Raw genomic sequence first — 21,113 nt, 5'->3', positions numbered from 1 at the left:
CTCAATCCCTCTACCAATAAAACCTAACACACCGTACGCCTTCTTAACAACCCTATCAACCTGGGTGGCAACTTTCAGGGATCGATGCACATGGACACCGAGATCTCTCTGCTCATCCACACTACCAAGAATCTTACCATTAGCCCAGTACTCTGTATTCCTGTTACTCCTTCCAAAGTGAATCACCTCACACTTTACTGCATTAAACTCCATTTGCCACCTCTCAGCCCAGCTCTGCAGCTTATCTATGTCCCTCTGTAACCTGCAACATCCTTCCGCACTATCCACAACTCCACCAACTTTAGTGTCATCCGCAAATTTACCAACCCATCCTTCTACGCCCTCATCCAGGTCACTTATAAAAATGACAAACAGCAGTGGCCCCAAAACAGATCCTTGCGGTACACCACTAGTAACTGAACTCCAGGATGAACATTTCCCATCAACCACCACCCTCTGTCTTCTTACAGCTTGCCAATTTCTGATTCAAACCGCTAAATCACCCTCAATCCCATGCCTCCGTATTTTCTGCAATAGCCTACCATGGGAAACCTTATCAAATGCTTTACTGAAATCCATATACACCACATCAACCGCTTTACCCTCATCCACCTGTTCGGTCACCTTCTCAAAGAACTCAATAAGGTTTGTGAGGCACGAGCTACCCTTCACAAAACCGTGTTGACTATCCCTAATCAAATTATTCCCTTCTGGATGATTATAAATCCTATCTCTTATAATCCTTTCCAACACTTTACCCACAACCGAAGTAAGGCTCACTGGTCTATAATTACCAGGGTTGTCTCTACTCCCCTTCTTGAACAAGGAGACAACATTTGCTGTCCTCCAGTCTTCTGGCACTATTCCTGTAGACAATGACGACATAAAGATTAAAGCCAAAGGGTCTGCAATCTCCTCCCTAGCATCCCAGAGAATCCTAGGATAAATCCCATCCGGCCCAGGGGACTTATCTATTTTCACACTTTCCAGAATTGCTAACACCTCCTCCTTATGAACCTCAATCCCGTCTAGTCTAATAGCCTGTATCTCAGTATTCTCCTCGACAATATTGTCTTTTTCCTGTGTGAATACTGACGAAAAATATTCATTTAGCGCCTCTCCTATCTCTTCGGACTCCATGCACAACTTCCCACTACTGTCCTTGACTGGCCCTAATCTTACTCTGGTCATTCTTTTATTCCTGACATACCTATAGAAAGCTTTAGAGTTTTCCTTGATCCTACCTGCTAAAGACTTCTCATGTCCCCTACTGGCTCTTCTTAGCTCTCTCTTTAGGTCCTTCCTGGCTAACTTGTAACTCTCAAGCGCCCTAACCGAGCCTTCACGCCTCATCTTTACATAAGCCTCCTTCTTCCTCTTGACAAGAGATTCAACTTCTTTAGTAAACCACGGTTCCCTCGCTCGACCACTTCCTCCCTGCCTGACAGGTACATACTTATCAAGGACACGCAGTAGCTGTTCCTGGAACAAGCTCCACATTTCAATTGTGCCCAGCCCCTGCAATTTCCTTCTCCATCCTATGCATCCTAAATCTTGCCTAATCGCCTCATAATTGCCTTTCCCCCAGCTATAACTCTTGCCCTGCGGTATATACCTATCCCTTTCCATCGCTAAAGTAAACGTAACCGAATTGTGGTCACTATCACCAAAGTGCTCTCCTACCTCCAAATCTAACACCTGGCCTGGTTCATTACCCAGTACCAAATCCAATGTGGCCTCGCCTCTTGTTGGCCTATCTACATACTGGGTCAGGAAACCCTCCTGCACATATTGGACAAAAACTGACCCATCTAAAGTACTCGAACTATAGCGTTTCCAGTCAATATTTGGAAAGTTAAAGTCCCCCATAACAACTACCCTGTTACTTTACATTTGCAAGTTCTGTGACCTCTTGCCAATACAACTTGATGCATGACAATACATCAAATAATTCTATCATAATTAGCCCACTAACTAGCAATAATAACTCAATCTGAAAGGAACACTACCATTCCTGAATCTGGAGTTACCCTCAATATGTCATTATTTGAAGTTGCACAACATCTATTACCAGCATCTTGGCAGTAAACGTTCATTATCTCACATGCAGACCATTTGGGATGTAATTGACATACCGTAAAGACCATATGTTTTGATTTAACATTATTTTTAGTTCTGGACTGAATTGGAACAAGGACAAAGGAATGAGGAAGGAATTGCTACATTATAACTCAGGGTGTACAGTGTTTACACTGTTGCTCAAGCAGTAGGGGAAGAATTTGTAACAGTCCAGTTCAGGGGCAGGGAGTCTCTGAACAGAGTGAGTTTGGGCCAGCAACATGCTGCTGATTGGCTTGTGAAGTTGTGACTTAAGAATTCCAGTTTGACAATAACTATCCAATTGTCTTCTGTGTAGCAAATAGCCTTTGGACTGCTGAAAGGGCAGATGTTGTCTGTGCCCGTCTCTCCAGCAAAATATTTAAAGCCTGAACAAAGCCAGTTATTTTCTAACACTAGTTACTGTAAACTGTTACTTTCAAATTCTAAAGTCCCTGACCTATTGGTTGTGAACCAATCACTCTTTGCCAGCTGAAAAGAATTGAAAGAACTGAAGGATTTGGGAAACCAAAGGAACTCTTGCATCAAATCCTGAGGAATCTTAGAATCCCTACAATGTGGAAGCAGGCCGTTCGGTCCATCAAATCCACACTGAACCTCCCAAGAGCATCCCACCCAGGGTTATGGGGATAGAGTAGGGGGATGGGTCTGTGGGTTTGGAGTCAAATGTAGGCCAGACCATGTAAACATAGCAGATTTTCTTCCCTAAAGGATATTTGTGAACCAGATAGGTTTTTGTGACAATTGACATGGTTACATGGTTACCAACACTTTTTAGTTACAGATTTTTATTTGTGAGAATGTTGTCAAAACTGGAAAAAAATCAGTTATGAGAAAGATTGGGATCGTTTTCCTTGGAACAGAGATGAAAGGAGATTTTATTGGGGTATACAAAATGGAAAGGGACACAGACAAAGTGGATGGGAAAGGCCTATTCATCAAAGAACAGGGACAGGTGACGAGGAAGCACAGATTTAAAATTATTGGTAGAAAGATTAGATAGAGATGAGGAAATATTGTTTCCATCCAGAGGGCAGTATGGGTCTGGAACTTTATCTGAAAAGGGTAGTAGGGCAGTAACCTTTAATTTATTTCAAAGGTATCTGGATGTGCACCCCACATGTAGTTATGAGCAGGGCTACACACCAAATGCCAGAAAGTGGGATTAGGTTGGGTAGTTTGTTTTTTTTAGTTGGCACAGACATGCGGACCCAAGTTGTCTTTGTTCTGTGCTGTAAACTGTCTATGATTCTAATGAAATAATAGTCACAAACTCTATGGATGCCCATCTGAAATTTCATTTCCTATTTTTTTAGCAGTGGTGTTCATCCATTTTTAGATAGCTTAAAGTTGTTGTTGGTTTTCTATCTTTAAACTTTTGCTATAGGACAAGTTGTTGTATAACCGCAGATACATTACGGAACTAATAGTCTGAACTTAAAACAGCACATGAGTCCATAATCTCACCAAGGCAGTTTGTCAATCTGAATTTAGTTCAAACAAACCTGGAAATGAAAGTCTGGTATCAGTAAAAGGAAAGCTCTAAGATCCCTATCATGTTGTTAAAAAGCTAAGTGGTTTATTAGTGAAGAATACCTATAGCCCTTTCCCAGTCTCACCAATATATAATTTAGGTCCAGCAGAATCACAGTTAACTGTCCTCATCTACAAATTAATTTAAAAACTGTTAACATCATTTCTCAAGTACCAAAGAGAGGGCTTCTAATCGATATGTTAAGTATTTATATTACACTGTTCAATAGCATAACATTATGATATAATTTTTCAGACACCAATGAAAACATAATTTTATTCAGAAATAACTCCACCCCAACGAAAAACATCCCTAACTCTCCTAGTGCCTTCATGTTATCACCGACTACAGAATTGGAAATATCAGTGCAGATTAAACAAATTCATGCAACAGGTACGTACACAGGGAGATATGTGGAAAATCTTTCAAGACCTCGTGACCTCTGAAACCAAAGACCCAGTGTGACTCCCAGCACTCAGAGATTTGCACTAAAAAGCATGATTTTTAACATCTATTCTAGACTTTGAATACAACAAGTTACATTTATATAGTGCCTTTAATGCAGAAGCACTATTCAAGGCCCTTCACGGAAATGTCAAAGCAAAATGTTACACCAAATCATCGAAGGGGAAAGAAGTCAATGTCCAAAAGCATATTTAAAAAGGTAGGTTTTAATAAGCATCTTGAAGGACGAAAGTGAGGTAGGGAAATTGAGAGCTGAAATTTCAGTGCTGCCACAGATTGGCAATGAATAATTAATATTTCCATCCTATAACTTGACCGCCAATATAATATTCAGTCACAGTAAATAAAAGTACAATAAATCAAAAGCCTAGGACCGTTTTTACAGCAATTCTTGGTCCGGTACACCACAGCCTCTCTCTACTTACACAAAGGATTTCCAATAAACCTGCCGGCATTGATGCATGGCAAAGTTTCATTGGCATTCCCAAGAAAGAAATATTCCAACAACCTGCAAGCCTACATTTCTTCGAGGCATACATCACTCGTATAAATGTGATGAAAGGCAAGTCAGGTGGCTCAGTGAAGCAGTACTTTACAGTAACAACATGGTGGACCAGGGATGATAGAATCCAAAGAGAAGGAGAACTGAAAAGAGATCTCCCTTCCCTTGCTAAGATTACCCACACAGATCATTTACATTCATAGCTTGTACCTCCATATTAATGTGCAAAATACAAAAGCTGTACAAAGTACTTACTCATGTGATCTAATTGACTGCATAGGACTGAGGGCTGAAGAAGATACCTCATTGATGCAGCCATCTAATTCAAACTCTTGCTCACATTTTATCGCTTTCATCATCATGGGATCTTGTTCACCAGAATTAAGCAGCTGACCTAGCAAACAGAAAACAAAAGGAAACATTCATCAAAAACAAGAATTTTTAAGCCATGTAGTAACATATTGCACATGAAGAAAAGGTCCTTAATATTCGGCAGTGATCAGTATCGCCCCCATCCTCACTTTTACATTACTTATTGTAATTTGGTGACAGTGAAACAACAGCAAAATCTACTTCCAAGGTGGTGTCATTCATATTTACCTCCACGTGGATGGGTACAAAGTTGCATGTGCTGTTGCCTGGAAATATGTCGAGCACCAGAAATCGCACATTGTATGAGAGGATCTGGGGAGGTAAAAGTATATGAAAAAGGTTAAAGTCGTCAATAAAGTAAACGATGAATCACATTTGAATGTTTATTTCCATAATGTTATAAAGGATGTTAGGCTGGTTTCTCTGCTATCTCATCCCAATGTAGGTGAGATAGTGGCGAAAATAGTGGCAAAATGCAGTATTGAGGTCTACCATCTCCTCCTAGCCTTACCCTCTGTTTCATTCCATTTGTCCAAAATGACTACCACTCCTTCACTACCCGCTGTATGTAAATACTAGCAGGGCTGTGGGTGGGGACTGCTTAAGGACCTGCCTTTCAATCTCAATTCCCTCCCATCCATTTCTATTATTGCTGCACCTTGGGATTGTCTGGCAGATGGTAACGTGAGGTGCAGGTCACCATGGCTCCAACATGCAGGTCTCGTGGAAAAAGACCCAGGCAAGACCTTTGTCTTCCAATCTTCCCCCTTTGCAGGATTATGTCTGTCTCTGTAGACTTACAAATGTGCAACTCCTTCCTTCAAAAAACTCCTTTCCTCTTAAAGACCGTCACAGATGCTGCACTGCTCAAAATCTCCTTTTTAACCATGATGGGCTCCATTGCGGTGCGAGAATCTCATCAGCCTATAAATTAGATCCAGGAAATTTGGTGAAAGTTATGGGGGAACCAAACAGGAATGGACCTAGACCCGAAACGTTAACTCTGATCTCTCTACACAGATGCTGCCAGACCTGCTGAGCTTTTCCAGCAATTTCTGTGTTTGTTTCTGATTTACAACATTCACAGTTCTTTAGGTTCTAATAGAAAAAGGCAAACTTCTGTGGCTTCCTCAGATGTTACAATGAGTTCCCCAATGAGTGCACTTACCATGTTGATTATTTCTCATCTCATCCTTTATCATAGTGGGCACCATTATGGGTTGCGTGTACACAACAGGTTGTACGACCACTGGGTGAATAACCGAGTACAAGCCCGAGCCTGGGATCCCCGAGCGGGATAACAACGGAGCAGTCAGAACTGTAGGGATGGTTAATGGCATGCTGATAGGAGGCTGAGGTGATCTCTTATTGGGCGAACTGCAACGTGATATGCTCATCGTAGGAGATGAAGAAGTTAGCATAGTCATTGAATAGGGGGAGGAAGGGGAGCTCGACATATGTGGAGAGTGTCTTTTGTTCAGCGATAGATCGACTGGTTCAGTTTGGCTGCCATTAGCCTCAAGTGATTGGAAGAGTCCACTGTGGCAGCCATGGAGCGGTGAGTAAATAACACTGTGTTTATTTTCAGGTTTAATATCGTTCTTTATTCGGACCCTGTACCCCTGCTGGAATGGCTGCAAAACAAACAAGGAAAATTATTAAAATAAATATAAAACTCCAACTCTGAAAATCACTCAAGTGAATCATTCTAGTCTCCAACTACTTTGTGAAGCAGTAGTAATGATATCCCTGCATTTCACACTGCTGAACTTAAGTATCTGTGACTGTTGAATTCAGGAATCAAAGTGTTTAACTACTTTAATGGCACAATTGATAATGGTAGAGTGTAGCTAAACCACATATATTCATTTCCCAGACTCTGTAATTAGTTGATCTCAGCTTTGACATTGATCAGGGACACTAAAATTTGCCTGAGCACTCTCCAGAAAGAAACTGCCATAACCTTTTTCATAAAATGACTTCTTCTTTAAATTTTTATGAACTTAACATACAAACCAGGCAGAGCTTTGACCCTATATCAATGTAGAGACACTTACACTGTTGGGATCTGCAGGAAGTATCACCTGCAGCACAAGCTGGGTCTCAGTACTTGAATAGAGGCTGGAGTCCCTTTTGTGTATCCATGGGGATTATGTGGAAACATGTTTAGGAAGGTGGCCACACCACATGGTTAGAAATATACAGAAGTAAGGGAATGGGTGACTACCAGGCAACCGAAGAGAATCAGAAACGCATCGCAGGAGTTTAATGTGTTTGCTAATCGGTATTGCATTTTGGATACTGGTGAAGGCGATGGCTCCTCTGTAAAGTACACCAGAACCAAATCAATGGCACCTTGGCACAAAAAGTGGTTCAGCTGTACAGGTAGAGGGGAGAAGGTAAGGTGGGTGAGGGGAAAGGGAGGTGGAAGCAGAATGGAACAGCCATAGTAATAGAGGATTCCATACTCAGGGGATTAGACCCATATTTCTGCAGCTGCCAACATTACTCCAGGATGGTACGGTGGCTCCCAGGTGCCAGGCTAAAGGATGTTCTGGGGAAGGTAATCAGCCAGCAGTCATGGTCAACGTTGGTAGGAATGGGGGTGAGAGTCTGAAAGCAACTTTCAGGGAGCTAGGTTGCAAGTGAATGGCAGGACACCTGAAGCAACAGTCTCAGGATAATCCAGTCCCACATACAATGCACATAGAAATAGGAGACTAGAATGACTGAACATGTGGCTGGAAAGCTGGTGGAGGAGAGTGGGCATTGGGACCAGCTTTGTGGAAGGTGGGACCCGTACAGATTGCATACACCTTGACAGAACTGGGATAAATATTTTCACAGGTAGATTTGCAAGTGCTGTTGGCAAGATTTTAAACTAGATTGGTGGGGGGTGGGAACCTGAGGGAAAATTCAAAGGAGCAAACAGGAGGCAGAGGCAGAAACAGAGAGTGATTCTGAAAAGACAGAGGAAGCAGAGGTTTAAAAATTGGCGGTATTAAAAGGTATGTATTTAAATTGGAGGAATGCAAAAATTTGGTATAAAGAGGTAAGGATGACAGCTCAACACCTCAGGATGTAGAGATTTCAGTCAAAATAGAAAAGACAATAGAAAAAGTGAAGGTGAAGAATTACTACAGCTGTGAGGAAGGATCAAATGAGGTCATATGGTTAGAGATTAGCAACAAAAAAAGGGCAACCACACTACTAGGTGCACACTTTAGACACACAAACGGTGAGGGAGTTAGAGGATCAAGTATGTAGGCTAACTTTAGAGTGCTAAAACACAATAGGGCAATAATAGTTGGGTATATTAACTACTGAAATATCACTGGGATATAAACGGTGTGAAATTTTCAAACAGCACAAATTGTTGAACTGCATTCAAGAGAACTTTATCAGTGAACACATATGAATCCAAAGAGACACTGCACAATTCTAGATTTAGTCTTAGGGAATAAAGTTGGGCAGGTGCATGAAGTAGCAGTGAGTGACAATTTTAGAGATAGTGATCATAATTCAGTTAGATTTAGCATTGTTATGGAAAGGAACAAAGGAATAAAAGTTGCAATTTAGGGGAAAGCAATCTTCACAAAGCTGATTGACGATCTGGCAAAAGTGGATTGGTTACAGCTACTTGAAGGAAAGTCAGTGATAAATCGGTGGGTACATTCAAGAGCAAGAATTCTGCAGGCACAGTGTAGACTTGTCCAACAAAGAGAAAGGGTGGTACTGCCAAATCTAGTGTCCTCTGGTCAACCAGAAGCATACAGCATAATATAAAGGAGAAAAATACAGCTTATGACAATTCCAAAAAACAAATGCTTTAGGGTGCTCAAAACAGTACAGAAAGTAGAGAGGTGAAGTGAAAAAGGAAATTAGGAAAGAAATCAAAAGGATACGAAAAATCTTGGCTAGTAAAATTATGGAAAATTCAAATGTATTTTACAATATATTCTGAGCAAGCGTGACAATGGAAAGGTTGAGCCTATGAGGTAACCCATGCATAGAACATGTAGAAAATGAGTGTTTTATTTCTGTCTTCGCAAAGGAGAGGGAGGTTGCTGACACTAATTAAAGAAGACTGTGAAATATTAGATAAAATAAGCATAATGATAAACGAAGTATTGGAGGGGCTGAACTGCTTGAAGGTGGATAAATCACCAGGGCCTGGTGAGTTTGTTCTAGATAACACAGTGTGGAGCTGGACCAAAGTTGTAGCTGCAATTCACCAATAAAGGAGAAGAATTAACAGTCATCTTGGAATACTGCATAACTGATATTGGTATGACACTGTGCTTACGAAAGCCCTGTTTATGCTGGCCCTTGTTTTGTGAGTGCATCACTCTGACTGACCTAGTTGAAAAGAACTTTGAAGAGAGAGTTCAAGAGGGCGTGAAACCGTGAACCGTTAAGAAGCCCAACTCGCTTGCTTGGAGCCGGGCGAGGAATGAGGGCCTAGTGGGCCACTTTTGGTAAGCAGAACTGGCGCTTACTCTTTCAATTATATCTTTTATCCTTTCTATTGTTAAACTGTTCAAAATGGTGCCAGATTGTGGTCACTGCTGAAGCTTTTCATAGTATTTTACTGTATTATTCACTGTAAAATGCAAGTGATAATAAATAAATCATTCATGTGATTCCTAAGGGGTAAAAATTTAAGGCGATTGGGAAAAGGATTTGAGGGGATATGAGGAAAATGTTTTTCACCCAGAGGGCCGTGTCCGTCTGGAATTCCCTAAAAAGATTGGTGGTTGAGGTGAAAACCCTGAACTCATTTCAAAAGAACCTGGATCTGCACTTGAAGCACTGCAACCTGCAAAGGCTAGGGGTGAGGTAGGATTCGAATGGGTAGCTAGTTTATTCAAACACAAGGGGCTGAATGGTCTCTTTTTGTGCACCAGTCCTTCTATGGCTCTAAGCTCAAATGTCGTAATGCATTTATCTTGAAACTTTCTTTCCACTATGTTAACAGATGTGTCTCCCAATAAATATTTACCAGGTGAGGTCTATATCCACTTGCAATGAGGTTTGTTACATTTGAATTTAAAGGGAAACAGTAGCAAAAACAGCTTGAATCGAATGGAGGAACAAGTTTCCCTAGCAGAGATGTCAATTCAAGATGGCAATGGAGTAGCAGGGCATTGTGCAGGCAGCACAGTGACTCAGTGGTTAGCACTGCTGCCTCACAGCGCCAGGGACCTGGGCTCGATTCCAGCTTTGGGCGACTGTCTGTGTGGAGTTGGCACATTCTCCCCGTGTCTTTGTGGGTTTCCTCTGGGTGTTCTGGTTTCCTCCCACAGTCCAAAGATGTGCAAGTTAGGTGGATTGGCCATGCTAAATTACCTATAATGTTCAGGAATCTGTAGTTAGGTGGGATATCCATGGGAAATGCAGGGTTATGGGGATAGATAAGGGGGATGGGTCTGGGTGGGATGCTCTTCAGAGGATTGGTGTGGACTTGTTGGGCTGAATGGCCTATTTTCACACTGTAGGGAGTCTATATATAAAAACAGCTAAAATTCAAAGGGTTTGGGAACATGCGTTGGATTTAAATTAGAAACTGTAACAAAACTTGGAGCAATTTTGAAGGTGAAGTTAGATGTGCCATAGTAAACCCATGAGAAAAAGGAGCAATGTGTTTACAACAAACGTTACCAGATCTCAGGATTGAGTAGCACAGTGGTTTAGCACTTTTAGTAGCTGAATATCTAAAACATTCCTTCACTTGCTAACAGATGGAATAAAGATCATTTAAAGTCAACAAAGGAATAGCTACTAGAGTGAAACAAAAGACATAATAAAATGCAGTGGAAGAATTTGGCCCATTGAAGAGGAATGGTCTTCATGTTAAGTGCTCCACATGCCTTGATTTACGTCCTTTGACTCCTCCTCAAAATCAAGTTCATCAATTTCATAGCGTAATCACTGCTGCCCTTTTGCCACTGAATATCACCCATCCTCCACCTTGTCACAGGCTCTCACTTTTGTTCTTTCCTCTTTTACCCATCCCTGTTTTAAACCTATTACATTTCTCACTATTGTTTCGTTGAAAGAAACTAACTTCAACTGTTCTGTTTCCATAGGTACTGCCAGACATGAATATTTTCTGTTTTTATTTCAGATTTCCAGCAGTTTCTCAGGGCACTATGAGATGATGACATAAATCCCACAGAAATGTGTTTCTGTATCACAACAATATCACAAGTTGCTGCCTGTTATGGCCATTAGATTGCAAACGACATAGTTATGCCATTTGGTATCTCTTCTCAGCGATTGAAATGTTGCTCCTTTAAAAACTGAATGTCATGTTAAAATACAGATTGGCAGATTGCCAGATTTATCAATCCATTTGTTTTCTGGAATGTCTGCTGCAATTCATAGATGTGAAGAGTCTGATAAAGTCAATAGCAGAATGAATATAGATTGCTTTACGTTAAACTAGTGACATAAATTGATTTTTAGATAGTTGTCCAGTTTTGTTTTATTCTCTCAGAATATGCACCCAGCTTTTATATCATAAGAATAGGCTCCTGTATCCTCAGGTCTTTTATACTTTTACTTGTTTCCTACATTACAATAATGGCTCTACCTCAAAAAGAACTTAATTAGCTGTGGAGCACTATATGGGACATCATAAAGTCAAGAAAGCACTATGTACATTACAAAGTCCTTCACAGGAAAGTTCCAAGTATGCGTGTGACTCCAAGTAATATGTGACTAGATTTCCAATTAGAATATTTGTCAGATTTTCTACATAGTCTGTTTTAATTAATGTGGCTGTCAACTCAATATTTTTAGCTGTTTTACATCTTTCTCCTATTGACGTATATTGACTTTATTTAGATTTTCTGAGCAGGTGGTTAGCCTGTTGATAAAATCATTGTGTGCACGATACTGAGCTCAGGCATGAAAAAGGTGGGGAAACACAGGGCTGAATTGTTTCTCAATTTCAAAGGGATGGGAAATTCTCAGTACGATCACCATGGCCTCTTTTTATAAAGTTCCTGTGGATATAATTATCGTGGAGATGACGCCAGCAGAAGCAGAGAAATGTCTATTTCTTTTTACTCAAAATTAGACTGTTAGAGAAACTAAACTATATTGTTGTCTTTATCTTCCAAAGTTAGTAGTGCTGACAGTGTCCACAATAGGGTATTTCACTACAATATCATCACCAGTAAAGCTAGCTTTTGTGGTGCTTTTCAAGGCATTGAGAGATCACGCAAGAAGAGTGCCAAAAGTGTCTCCTCTACTGATTGAGGAAGCAGGCGAAGAATAGAAGAGCCGTAGCAGGAAATTCTTCTTTCACTTTCATTTGGTTACTTAAGAACATCAAAGACCAGAAGCAGGAGTCGGCAATTGAGCCCCTAGAGCCTCATCCCAACCTCAACTCCATTTTCCTACTCGCTCTCCATAATCCTTCAACCCACTACTAATTAAAAATCTATTTCCTCCCTATGTTTGCTCAACGTTCCAGCATCCATTGCACTGTAGTGATTTCCATAGATTGATGACCCTTTGAGAGAAGTAATTTCTCCTCATCTCTGTTTTAAATCTGCTGCCTCTCATCCTAAAATGGTGACTTCTCATTCTAGGTTAAATAGACATTTTTCCCCATTCTGTTCTTGTTAAAGAATGCAATCTCTGCATGAGCAACACTATGAATAAGATTTACAGAAAGATGATTATCGGTACAGTTTTGCACATTAAATAATATCTAAATTTATTTTTCCTATGAATAGGAACTGAAAGATTTGAATTGTATCCCTCTGCTAGCCAATTTAATGCATCACCAAGAGCTTTTTCCTAAAAGTTATCAGCAGTTTCATTGTGCTGAACGGCCCTGTTGAGCTTTGTTGAATACGACACCTTATTTATTCTCTCAAACCTCTTGAGGATGTATTTGCTTTGCAAGATGAAGGTCTGATCTAAGCATTGTTCCCCTGAGTTTGTGGCAAGCATTGCTTTAAATCAGTTCATGCATCAAAAAAAGTACAGAATTAGATTTAATTAAACTGCTTGCCTGTGGTAATGTTTCATTTAAAGTGCACTTGCTGCAAGTATCAATATCAGTCCAATATAATTCATTTTCTCCACTGCTCCAGATTAAACTGAGGTCAACAGAAAAGAAGCTTTCCTTTGGAATTTGATAGGAATAAATAATCTCATACTTGGCCTTTTCTTGTCTGCAGCCATTGAGCTGAAAACTGACTACAAACACAATTTTTTTAACAACATGTGCAAATAGGATAAAGTTCTGTAGTTTTCATAACTCAACAAGGATAGAATCTGACTTCTCTTTACAAGGGAAACAAAATATTCTACTGGCTACGAGTCTTGCTCTGTTAAAACAGTTGCAACCAATTCCCTAAACAAAGAGATACAGGCCATCTTTGGATAGAAGTTCCCACCAACGAGGCTATCCCTGTTTTTACCATGAACTTCTTTGCAAAGAATAAATGCCACTTAATAAGCAGGTAACATACGCGAGTGAATTATAAATGAATAACATTTCCTTTCTGACTGTAAGGAAAGATATTCTTCCTTTGAGGAGCCTGTAAGCCCTGTACTAAAAGTGGAAAATCTGATCTCTTATTTATGATGCGTTAGTCTTTGAGGTGCTGCTGATAATTGCTGCTTTACTGAGGCTTCCCTCACTGTTGATATTTAGTCCTGGAACTGGATCAAAAAAGCAATGCTTTGACTTCTCCTTCTAATATTATTGTGACACTTGTAGTCTGTATGAACTGTAGCAATGTGACAGCTGACCCCTTTGTTCTGATTTATGCCTTTTGTTTTAACGATTAGCTATACCAATGGATTCATCAGTATACACAGCAAGTTAAAACAGATCAGAAAGTTTGGAATTGTGCTAATCACATGATCTCAACTAGACAACAACATCGATACTAAAATTATCCCCTGGTTCGGGTGGAGAATACAGATCAGAAGATTTTAATTGTAAATGTCAGGCCACAGTATAATTGGGGTTAAGTCTGAACTGTTTTGCAATTGGACAGCAATGCCAAGTTCTAGTGAAGGCTCATATATAAAACAAATGAAGACGGCACTGAATGGAATGCATGATTCCACCACGATGTGTTAATTATAATTATAATTATACAGCTTCTCCTTCAGGGATTTCCCTGCCTGCTTTTAACTAAAACACTGAAAAGAAAAACTTTTTTTTAAATAAGAGCTCCCATCTCACTGAGGAACTCCAGACCAATTTGTATTAAATAACCTCCTCTGAAAACAGCTCACATTTTTCTAACGATGGTAAATTGCACTGCAGTTGAGACACAACATTCTAAAACAGCCTAAATAAAACAACCCACAGCACACTTGAAACAAAACCCCAATTTGCCCAATCTCCCAATGTTAACAGGTCAGCTGACCCAGCCAGGATCGCAAGTCTGGGCTGAAAAGACATCACAAAAGATTTCTGTGATTGCAGAATTCTTCACAGTGACCTGCGATCTATGCCAATATTTCTACAGAAATGTTCAACAATATTTAGTTTTCAGCTCACTTTCTGACACAGTAGTTTACTACAAGTTGCTAATCACCCTAGAGACACCTTTGACATCAAAAAACAATATTAATAGCTGAGCAACAGAATTGCCGTACTTTCCATTAGATGGGCAGAACGAATAAAAGTGCTTTAAAAAGTCCATTATTTTGATAATGTTTTAAGAGATAAACAGTGAAGTTATTGAAACAGTTCAGGTTCTGAGAGACTTGACAAAGCAGATGCTATGAGGATGCTATCCTGCTGAGAGAAGTCAAAACTTTGAGGCACAATTTCAAAATAAGGAGTCGACCAATTAACATGGAGATGGAAAGGATTTTTTTTCCTCTCAGTCAGTTGGTAGACTTTGGAATTTTATCCCCCAGTGTAAAGTTAGTGGGTTATTGAATATATTCAAGGAAGCGTTAGATAGATTTTTGATTGAAAGGGGAGTCAATGGGAATGGGGATAGGCAAGAAAATGTAATTAAAGTCACAGTCTGATCAGCAATCAACTTATCAAATGGAAGAGTAGACTTAAGTGGACAAATGACCTCCTGCTTAATTCTTATTTTCTAACACTTTTTATTTTTTCACACTGACAACAATGATCAACTAACAGAAGTGTTTCAATGTTGTGAAGCTAAGAAACAAACATAATGGTTCATTTCACAAGAACAAGGAATGATACAAAATGATCTTTTGCTGATAAATAGCATGTTGGATGAATAAATATTGTATCAACAGACCATTCTGAATCATAGGAACAGAAATTATTTATAGCTCAGAATGGTGACATTTGGCCCATCCTTTGTGCATCAGGGAAATGAGCTTTACAGCCTATTCCCACTTTCTGATTCTTTGTCTATAAACGTGTAGGGGGTTGGTTAGCTCAGTTGGCTAGATAATTGGTTTGCAATCCAGAGTGACGCCAACAGTGTGGGTTCAGTTTCTGTACCAGTTGAGATCACCATGAAGGTCCCACCTTCTCAATCTTTTCCCTCACCTGAGGTGTGACGACCTTCAGGTTAAGCTATTACCAGTTATCTCTCTCTAATGAAACAGCAGTCCTATGGACTTCTGGGACTGTGGTGACTTTACCTATGGACCTGTAGATTACAATGCTTCAAAAACATATCAGGTATTTATGTACCTCAAGGGTCCTTCCCTATTGTAATCTTTCAGACCTGCACCAGTCTGGGTGAAAAGATTTCTCCCAAACAGAATATCACACAAAATCAGGATTCTTGGGATTGAGGGCAATATATTAACACGGACTGAAGATTGTTCAATACACAGAAAACAGAAAGTAGGAATAAACTGGATATTTTCAGATAGGAAACCCATAAGTGGTGCAGTATCATAGAATTCAGTACTTGGGCCTCAAATGATTTACAGTCTCCAATAATGACTTGGATGAGGGAATGGGGTGTCACATAACGTAATTTGATGAATATACAAAGTCAGCTGGGAACTTAAGTAAAGAGGAGGATGTGAAGTAGCTGCAGACAGAGATAGGCAGAGGCTGGTTGAGTTAACAAGGACACCATGTATGGAGCTCAATATGGTGAAGTGAGAAGTGATTCACCTTGGACAGAACAATAAAAGAAGTGGAATATTTTTTTGAATAGTGAGAGGTTGGGAAATACTTGCACTCAGTGGGGAGGAATGGGGTGTGTAAGATGAGGTGGTGGTTCTGGGTGTCCTTACACAGGAATCACAAAATGTGGCTACAGCAAATAATTAGGAAGGAAAATAGTTTGTTAGCTTTTCTTCCAAAGGAATTGAAGTTTAAGATTAAAGTAGTCCTATTTCATTTCTAAGAGGCACTGCTAAGACCGCGCACACACACGGAATATTTTGTGCATGGGTTTACTCCCATGGTCCGAAGGTGTCCAGGTTAATTGGATTGGCCATGCTCAATTACCCTGTAGTGTCCAGGGATGAGCAGGCTAGGTGGATTAGCCAGGGGAAAAGCAGGATTATAGGGATAGGTTGGGAGGAAAGTGGGTCTGGTTGGGATGCTCTTCAGAGGGTCAGTGTGGACTTGATGGGCCAAATGGCCTGCTTCCACACTGTAGGGAATCATAGATTCCATGACAGAGTTTATTTCTGCCTCTAGAAAGACACGGTTAGCCTAGAGGGAATGCTATGAAGATTTATTAGTCTGACTCCTTGGATGAGAAGAATTTCCTCTGAAGAGTAATCATGTAGACTAGGCTCACACTCCCTGGAGTTCCGAGGAATGAAAGGACAAATGTTTACAAAATGTAAAAAATAGGGTCACAGTCTTAGACTAAAAGGTTGGCCATTTAGGACTGAGAGGAGGAAAACTACTCCGTTCAAATTGTGAATCTTTCGAATTCTCCACTCCAGACAGCAATGGACACATATTCAAAACAAAGATTGACAGATTTTGAGCATGAAGATAATTAAGGGATAAGGGAATTGTGTGAGGACGTGAAATTAAGGTAGAAGACCAGATTTGTATTGGAACGTAGAATAACTCAGACAGTTGTATGGTCTACTCACTGTTCTATTCTTTATTTCTTCTAAATGAGGAACAGAACCGATTGAAGCTGCCGTCATCCAAAGTTCACAAATGTGGACTTCCAGCAAAGGATCATTGGATAACCATCATGAGCAGAAACGCTTATCCATATTCTCCCTCTTACTCTAACTGAGACTAGCTAAAGGTAAAGAGTGTGGATCAAAATGCAAGCTTATTTTAAAATCTGCATGGCTCAGCTATTAAATGGATAAACTCGCTGAAAGCTGAAAACTAATCACAAAGTATACGTTTTAACATCCACTGTAGAAAGGATCAATCCTATTTAACTATCAGCTACATTTTGAAGGGAGGCGTTCTCCTGTCTATTAATAAAGACCATGCCTTCAATATTAATGAAGTGTGAAGTAAATCCTAAATCATAAAATTGTTAAGAATCTAAAATGAAATGATGGATTTGGATATACTGCTGCTTAACCAATTGTTTAATAATGGCAATCATACTCACCATTGAAACTGGTTCCATTGGGTCTTGTTTGCCAGGCAAACGGTCAAACATAAGCATTTTGAGTGAGTTGCAACCCCAGAAGAGTTAGGTTTTCTGCCTGTAAAAAGAAAAGGGAAGATCTTGAACATGCATTATTAACTCATTCAGTGCATACATAAAAATCACAACCAAAGAAAATTAAGGAACTATGGAAGCACGCCATAGCATCTGACATGGGACTTCCAGTTAGAAATAGGGAAGCATCAAGCAGTATTGGTCTTCTTCCTGAAGGGCTATACAGTAGGTTCCTTCTCACAAACTACATAAAACATCCCTGCGGAGAGTGTGATAGATTGGTGCTAATGTGAGCATACTCCTGTTGGTTTTCATCAGAGTGACAAGAGCAACTCAGCACAACACAATACCCATGACAAGATGGACCAGCTGTTGTGAGGCTTGACCTCTTCCTGTGTCTGTGTCAACCTCAAATCTCTCAGGAGTATGACCAATTTTAAAACTTACATGAATGGACTTTGAAAGAATCAAAATCAAGCCGAATAAACTATATTTCTATGAAAGCTGCTGTAAGAATTGTCTCTTTTGTAATTTTATAAATTGTGAGCATTATTGGATCTGCACCTAGATATTGTTCAGGTCTTGTGCATTTGGACATGGTCTGCTTCAGTATCTGAGTATTCACAAAGGGTGCTGAACATTTTACAATCTTTGCTGATCTAACAATGAAGGGAACGTCATTGATGAAGCAGCTGCAGGTGGTTGGGCCTAGGACATCACCATCCTGGAATTGAGATGATTTACCTCCAAGAACAACAAATACTTTCCTTTGTACTAGGTACAACTCCAACTAGTGATGAATTTTCCTTCTGATTTCCATTGACTTCAGTTCTTCTAGAGCTCCTTGATCTTACACAAATGCAGCCTTGATGTCAAGGGCTGTCTCTCTCATCTCACCTCTGGAATGGAGTTCTTTTGTCCATATTTGAACCAAGGCTGTAATGAGGTCAGGAGCTGAGTGGGCCTGGTGGAACCCAAACTGGGGTCACAGAGAAGGTGCTGCTTGATAGCACTGTTTGTGACATCTTGCATCACATTACTGATGATCGAGAGTAGACTGATGGGGTGGTAACTGGCCAGGTTAGATTTGTCCTTTTTTTGTGGAAAGGACATATCTGGACAATTTCCCGCATTATTGGGTTGATGCCGGTGTTGCAGTCATATGGAGAAAACCTGCTAAGGTGGCAAATTCTGGAGCACGTGTCTTCAGGATTATTATTGAAAAGTTGTCAGGGCCCTTAGACTTTGCAATATCTTGTGCCTTCAGTGATTTCTTGATATGGCAGAGTGTATCAAAATCGGCTGAAAACCGGCATCTGGGATGCTGTGGACCTCAGGAGAAGATTACAATGCTTGTTTCTCAAAATAAAATATTTACATTAAAACTGTTTGTCCTATTACTCTAATGTGTAAAATGTTATTCTGCATTTTTGCAAGACAATATGACCCAAAGCAACTGAAAGGAACTTCACTTAAAACATAACTTAATGCAAGCAAGAAGCTATACTTAATTTATTAACACTATTATTTCAAACAGCATCCATAAATTACTTCATCAACACATACTTGAATAAAGGATACACCAGAAGTTTAAAGAAGGTAAAATCACCATAGTCCTACTAAACCATAGGGCCACTCACTCATTACAGAGACAACTGGTGGTTGTATAACCTGAGGGTCACCGCGCCTCAGGCGAGGGGACAGATGCGAAAAATACACCACTCAACGGGAAATGTAGTCTTTCAGGAATTTTTGACAAAACAATAATGTGAAAATTACCTAACTGCAATACAAAACAAATGCAAGGTGAACAAGCTTCATTCAAAACTTATGACCACACACTTCCGTGTAATGACAAACATCTGATACAATAATTGTGAGCATTAACGATAATTGCGAACAAGGCACGGCAGGGTGAATTCCCCTGGCTGCTGAGTGTAAAATCAAGGTTATAATCTCAAAATTTGAGGTAGGCCATTTAAAGAATGAATCTTTGGAATTCTCTACCCCAGAAGGCCAAGGAAGTTCCAAGATTGAGCATGTTCAAAGATAGAAATTGATCAATTTCTGGAGAGTAATTACATCAAGGAGTAGGTGGATAGTGCTGGAATGTGATATGAGATCATAATCAGCCAAGAACTAATTGAGTGGCAAAGCAGATTTGATGGGCTCAATGGCCTATTTATATTCCTACGTAAAAACGCAGAATGAGTGACTTGTGCAAGATATGCATGGGTCTTTTGAAGTGCACAACATCCCAAATAACACAATTTTCTCAAAGAATTTCTCCTCAAGGTAGTGCCTACATTAATAAAAGTGTCCTGCTTTCTTTTCAGAACTGAAGATGCACATCTTCCATATTTCAAAATTCAGGTCCAAGGCTGAAAACACTTCTTTCCTCTTCTGATTTTGCAAAAGACTTCCATTTTGTCTTCACAATCAGCAAAGACTGCAAAAGCTGAGCTTTTGCAAATGTGCAACAATAACTTTGAGTAGATCTGCCATAGACCTTCACTGCCAGAAGCACACTTGGGGAATGTGGGTGCTGACTTCATTGATTGCTGCAGGACTTCTCAAGGAAGGAAATATTTGTATATTTTACCCTTCATTTATTTTCTAACAAGTAAACTGTTCATCCAATGGTTGAACAAATATTTCCTGTCACTGCATAGTTTAACTGGGTGTACTGAAGTACAGAATAGCGGAAATCTCAGTGAAATCTGTGCTAAAAGTTCAGCTGAATTGATCAGTTGCTGCTACACACTGGCATTAGGTTGGCAACTAACTCATTTAGAATTGGCTGACTCAATATGCTGAGGCCAGGAGGGCAGCAATGACTTGCTGTTCACTGTGGCCCATTCACTTGCCTGATAACTTCACAGATGGAAAATAGATCTGTTGTATTAGTTCTAGACAGAGTTGGTAAATATTCTAAAACTGACATCTTTGTAAAATCTGACCAATGATATAACACCCATACTAATTAGAAGAAGCAGTTTATACCTTTGTAATGTGTTCTCTTCTGTCTATTTCCTTTCACACTTTCCCATGTTGCATAATACTTCCTGTGAAAATGGACAGACCTCTCTCGCATTGTTTGTAACTGGTAGAGGGGCAGCGCTAAGCCTCTGTCCACTTGTTTACCAATGTAACTTTACACAAATGAATGTACCACAGGGTGTATCTTCCACCACTGTTTTGTTCAGCGAGGATGGTTGTCTAACCAACAATTGAGAACAACTGGTTACATGAATAACTGAAGGGTGTGTTGGCCTGTCAGAAGTTGCATTTGTTATGGCAGAAGTGTGGTGTGACTAGTCCACTCACCCACCCAGGCTCGGGGAGGAATTATCCTCTCAGGAATAGAAGTGACGATCTTTCAAGGGCAGCAACAAAACATCTTTAATTATCACCCGTCCCAAAAGAAAAAGCAGCAAATATGATCTCTTGATAACAAGGTGTAGAGCTGGATGAACACAGCAGGTCTAGGCCCGAAACGTCAGCTTTCCTGGTTTCGGGCCTAGACCTGCTGTGT

At 40.1% G+C, this 21,113-nt stretch overlaps 1 protein-coding gene across 7 annotated transcripts in view; it reads right to left on the bottom strand.

The window, feature by feature from the left end:
• LOC109918263 (Krueppel-like factor 3) overlaps positions 1 to 21,113 on the bottom strand; it is a 74,510-nt gene that overhangs the window by 12,183 nt on the left and 41,214 nt on the right. For 6 of the 7 annotated variants that reach the window (XM_048597731.1, XM_020518163.2, XM_048597741.1 and 3 more), the window contains 4 exons: positions 17,525 to 17,621; positions 6,160 to 6,625; positions 5,220 to 5,303; positions 4,875 to 5,013 (listed from right to left, as the gene is read on the bottom strand). In XM_048597731.1, coding sequence (XP_048453688.1) covers positions 4,875 to 5,013; positions 5,220 to 5,303; positions 6,160 to 6,625; positions 17,525 to 17,581 — 746 coding nt within the window. In that variant the 5' untranslated portion in view covers positions 17,582 to 17,621. Of the gene's footprint in view, positions 1 to 4,874; positions 5,014 to 5,219; positions 5,304 to 6,159; positions 6,626 to 17,039; positions 17,131 to 17,524; positions 17,622 to 21,113 lie in introns of those variants that run through there. The other variant, XM_048597752.1, reaches the window with a different exon arrangement.

This window comes from Rhincodon typus, chromosome 1 (genome assembly GCF_021869965.1).
Source record: "Rhincodon typus isolate 14 chromosome 1, sRhiTyp1.1, whole genome shotgun sequence".
NCBI lineage: Eukaryota > Metazoa > Chordata > Chondrichthyes > Orectolobiformes > Rhincodontidae > Rhincodon > Rhincodon typus.
Note: the sequence above shows the minus strand (reverse complement) of the source record. Positions and strands in the feature narration are given on the sequence as shown.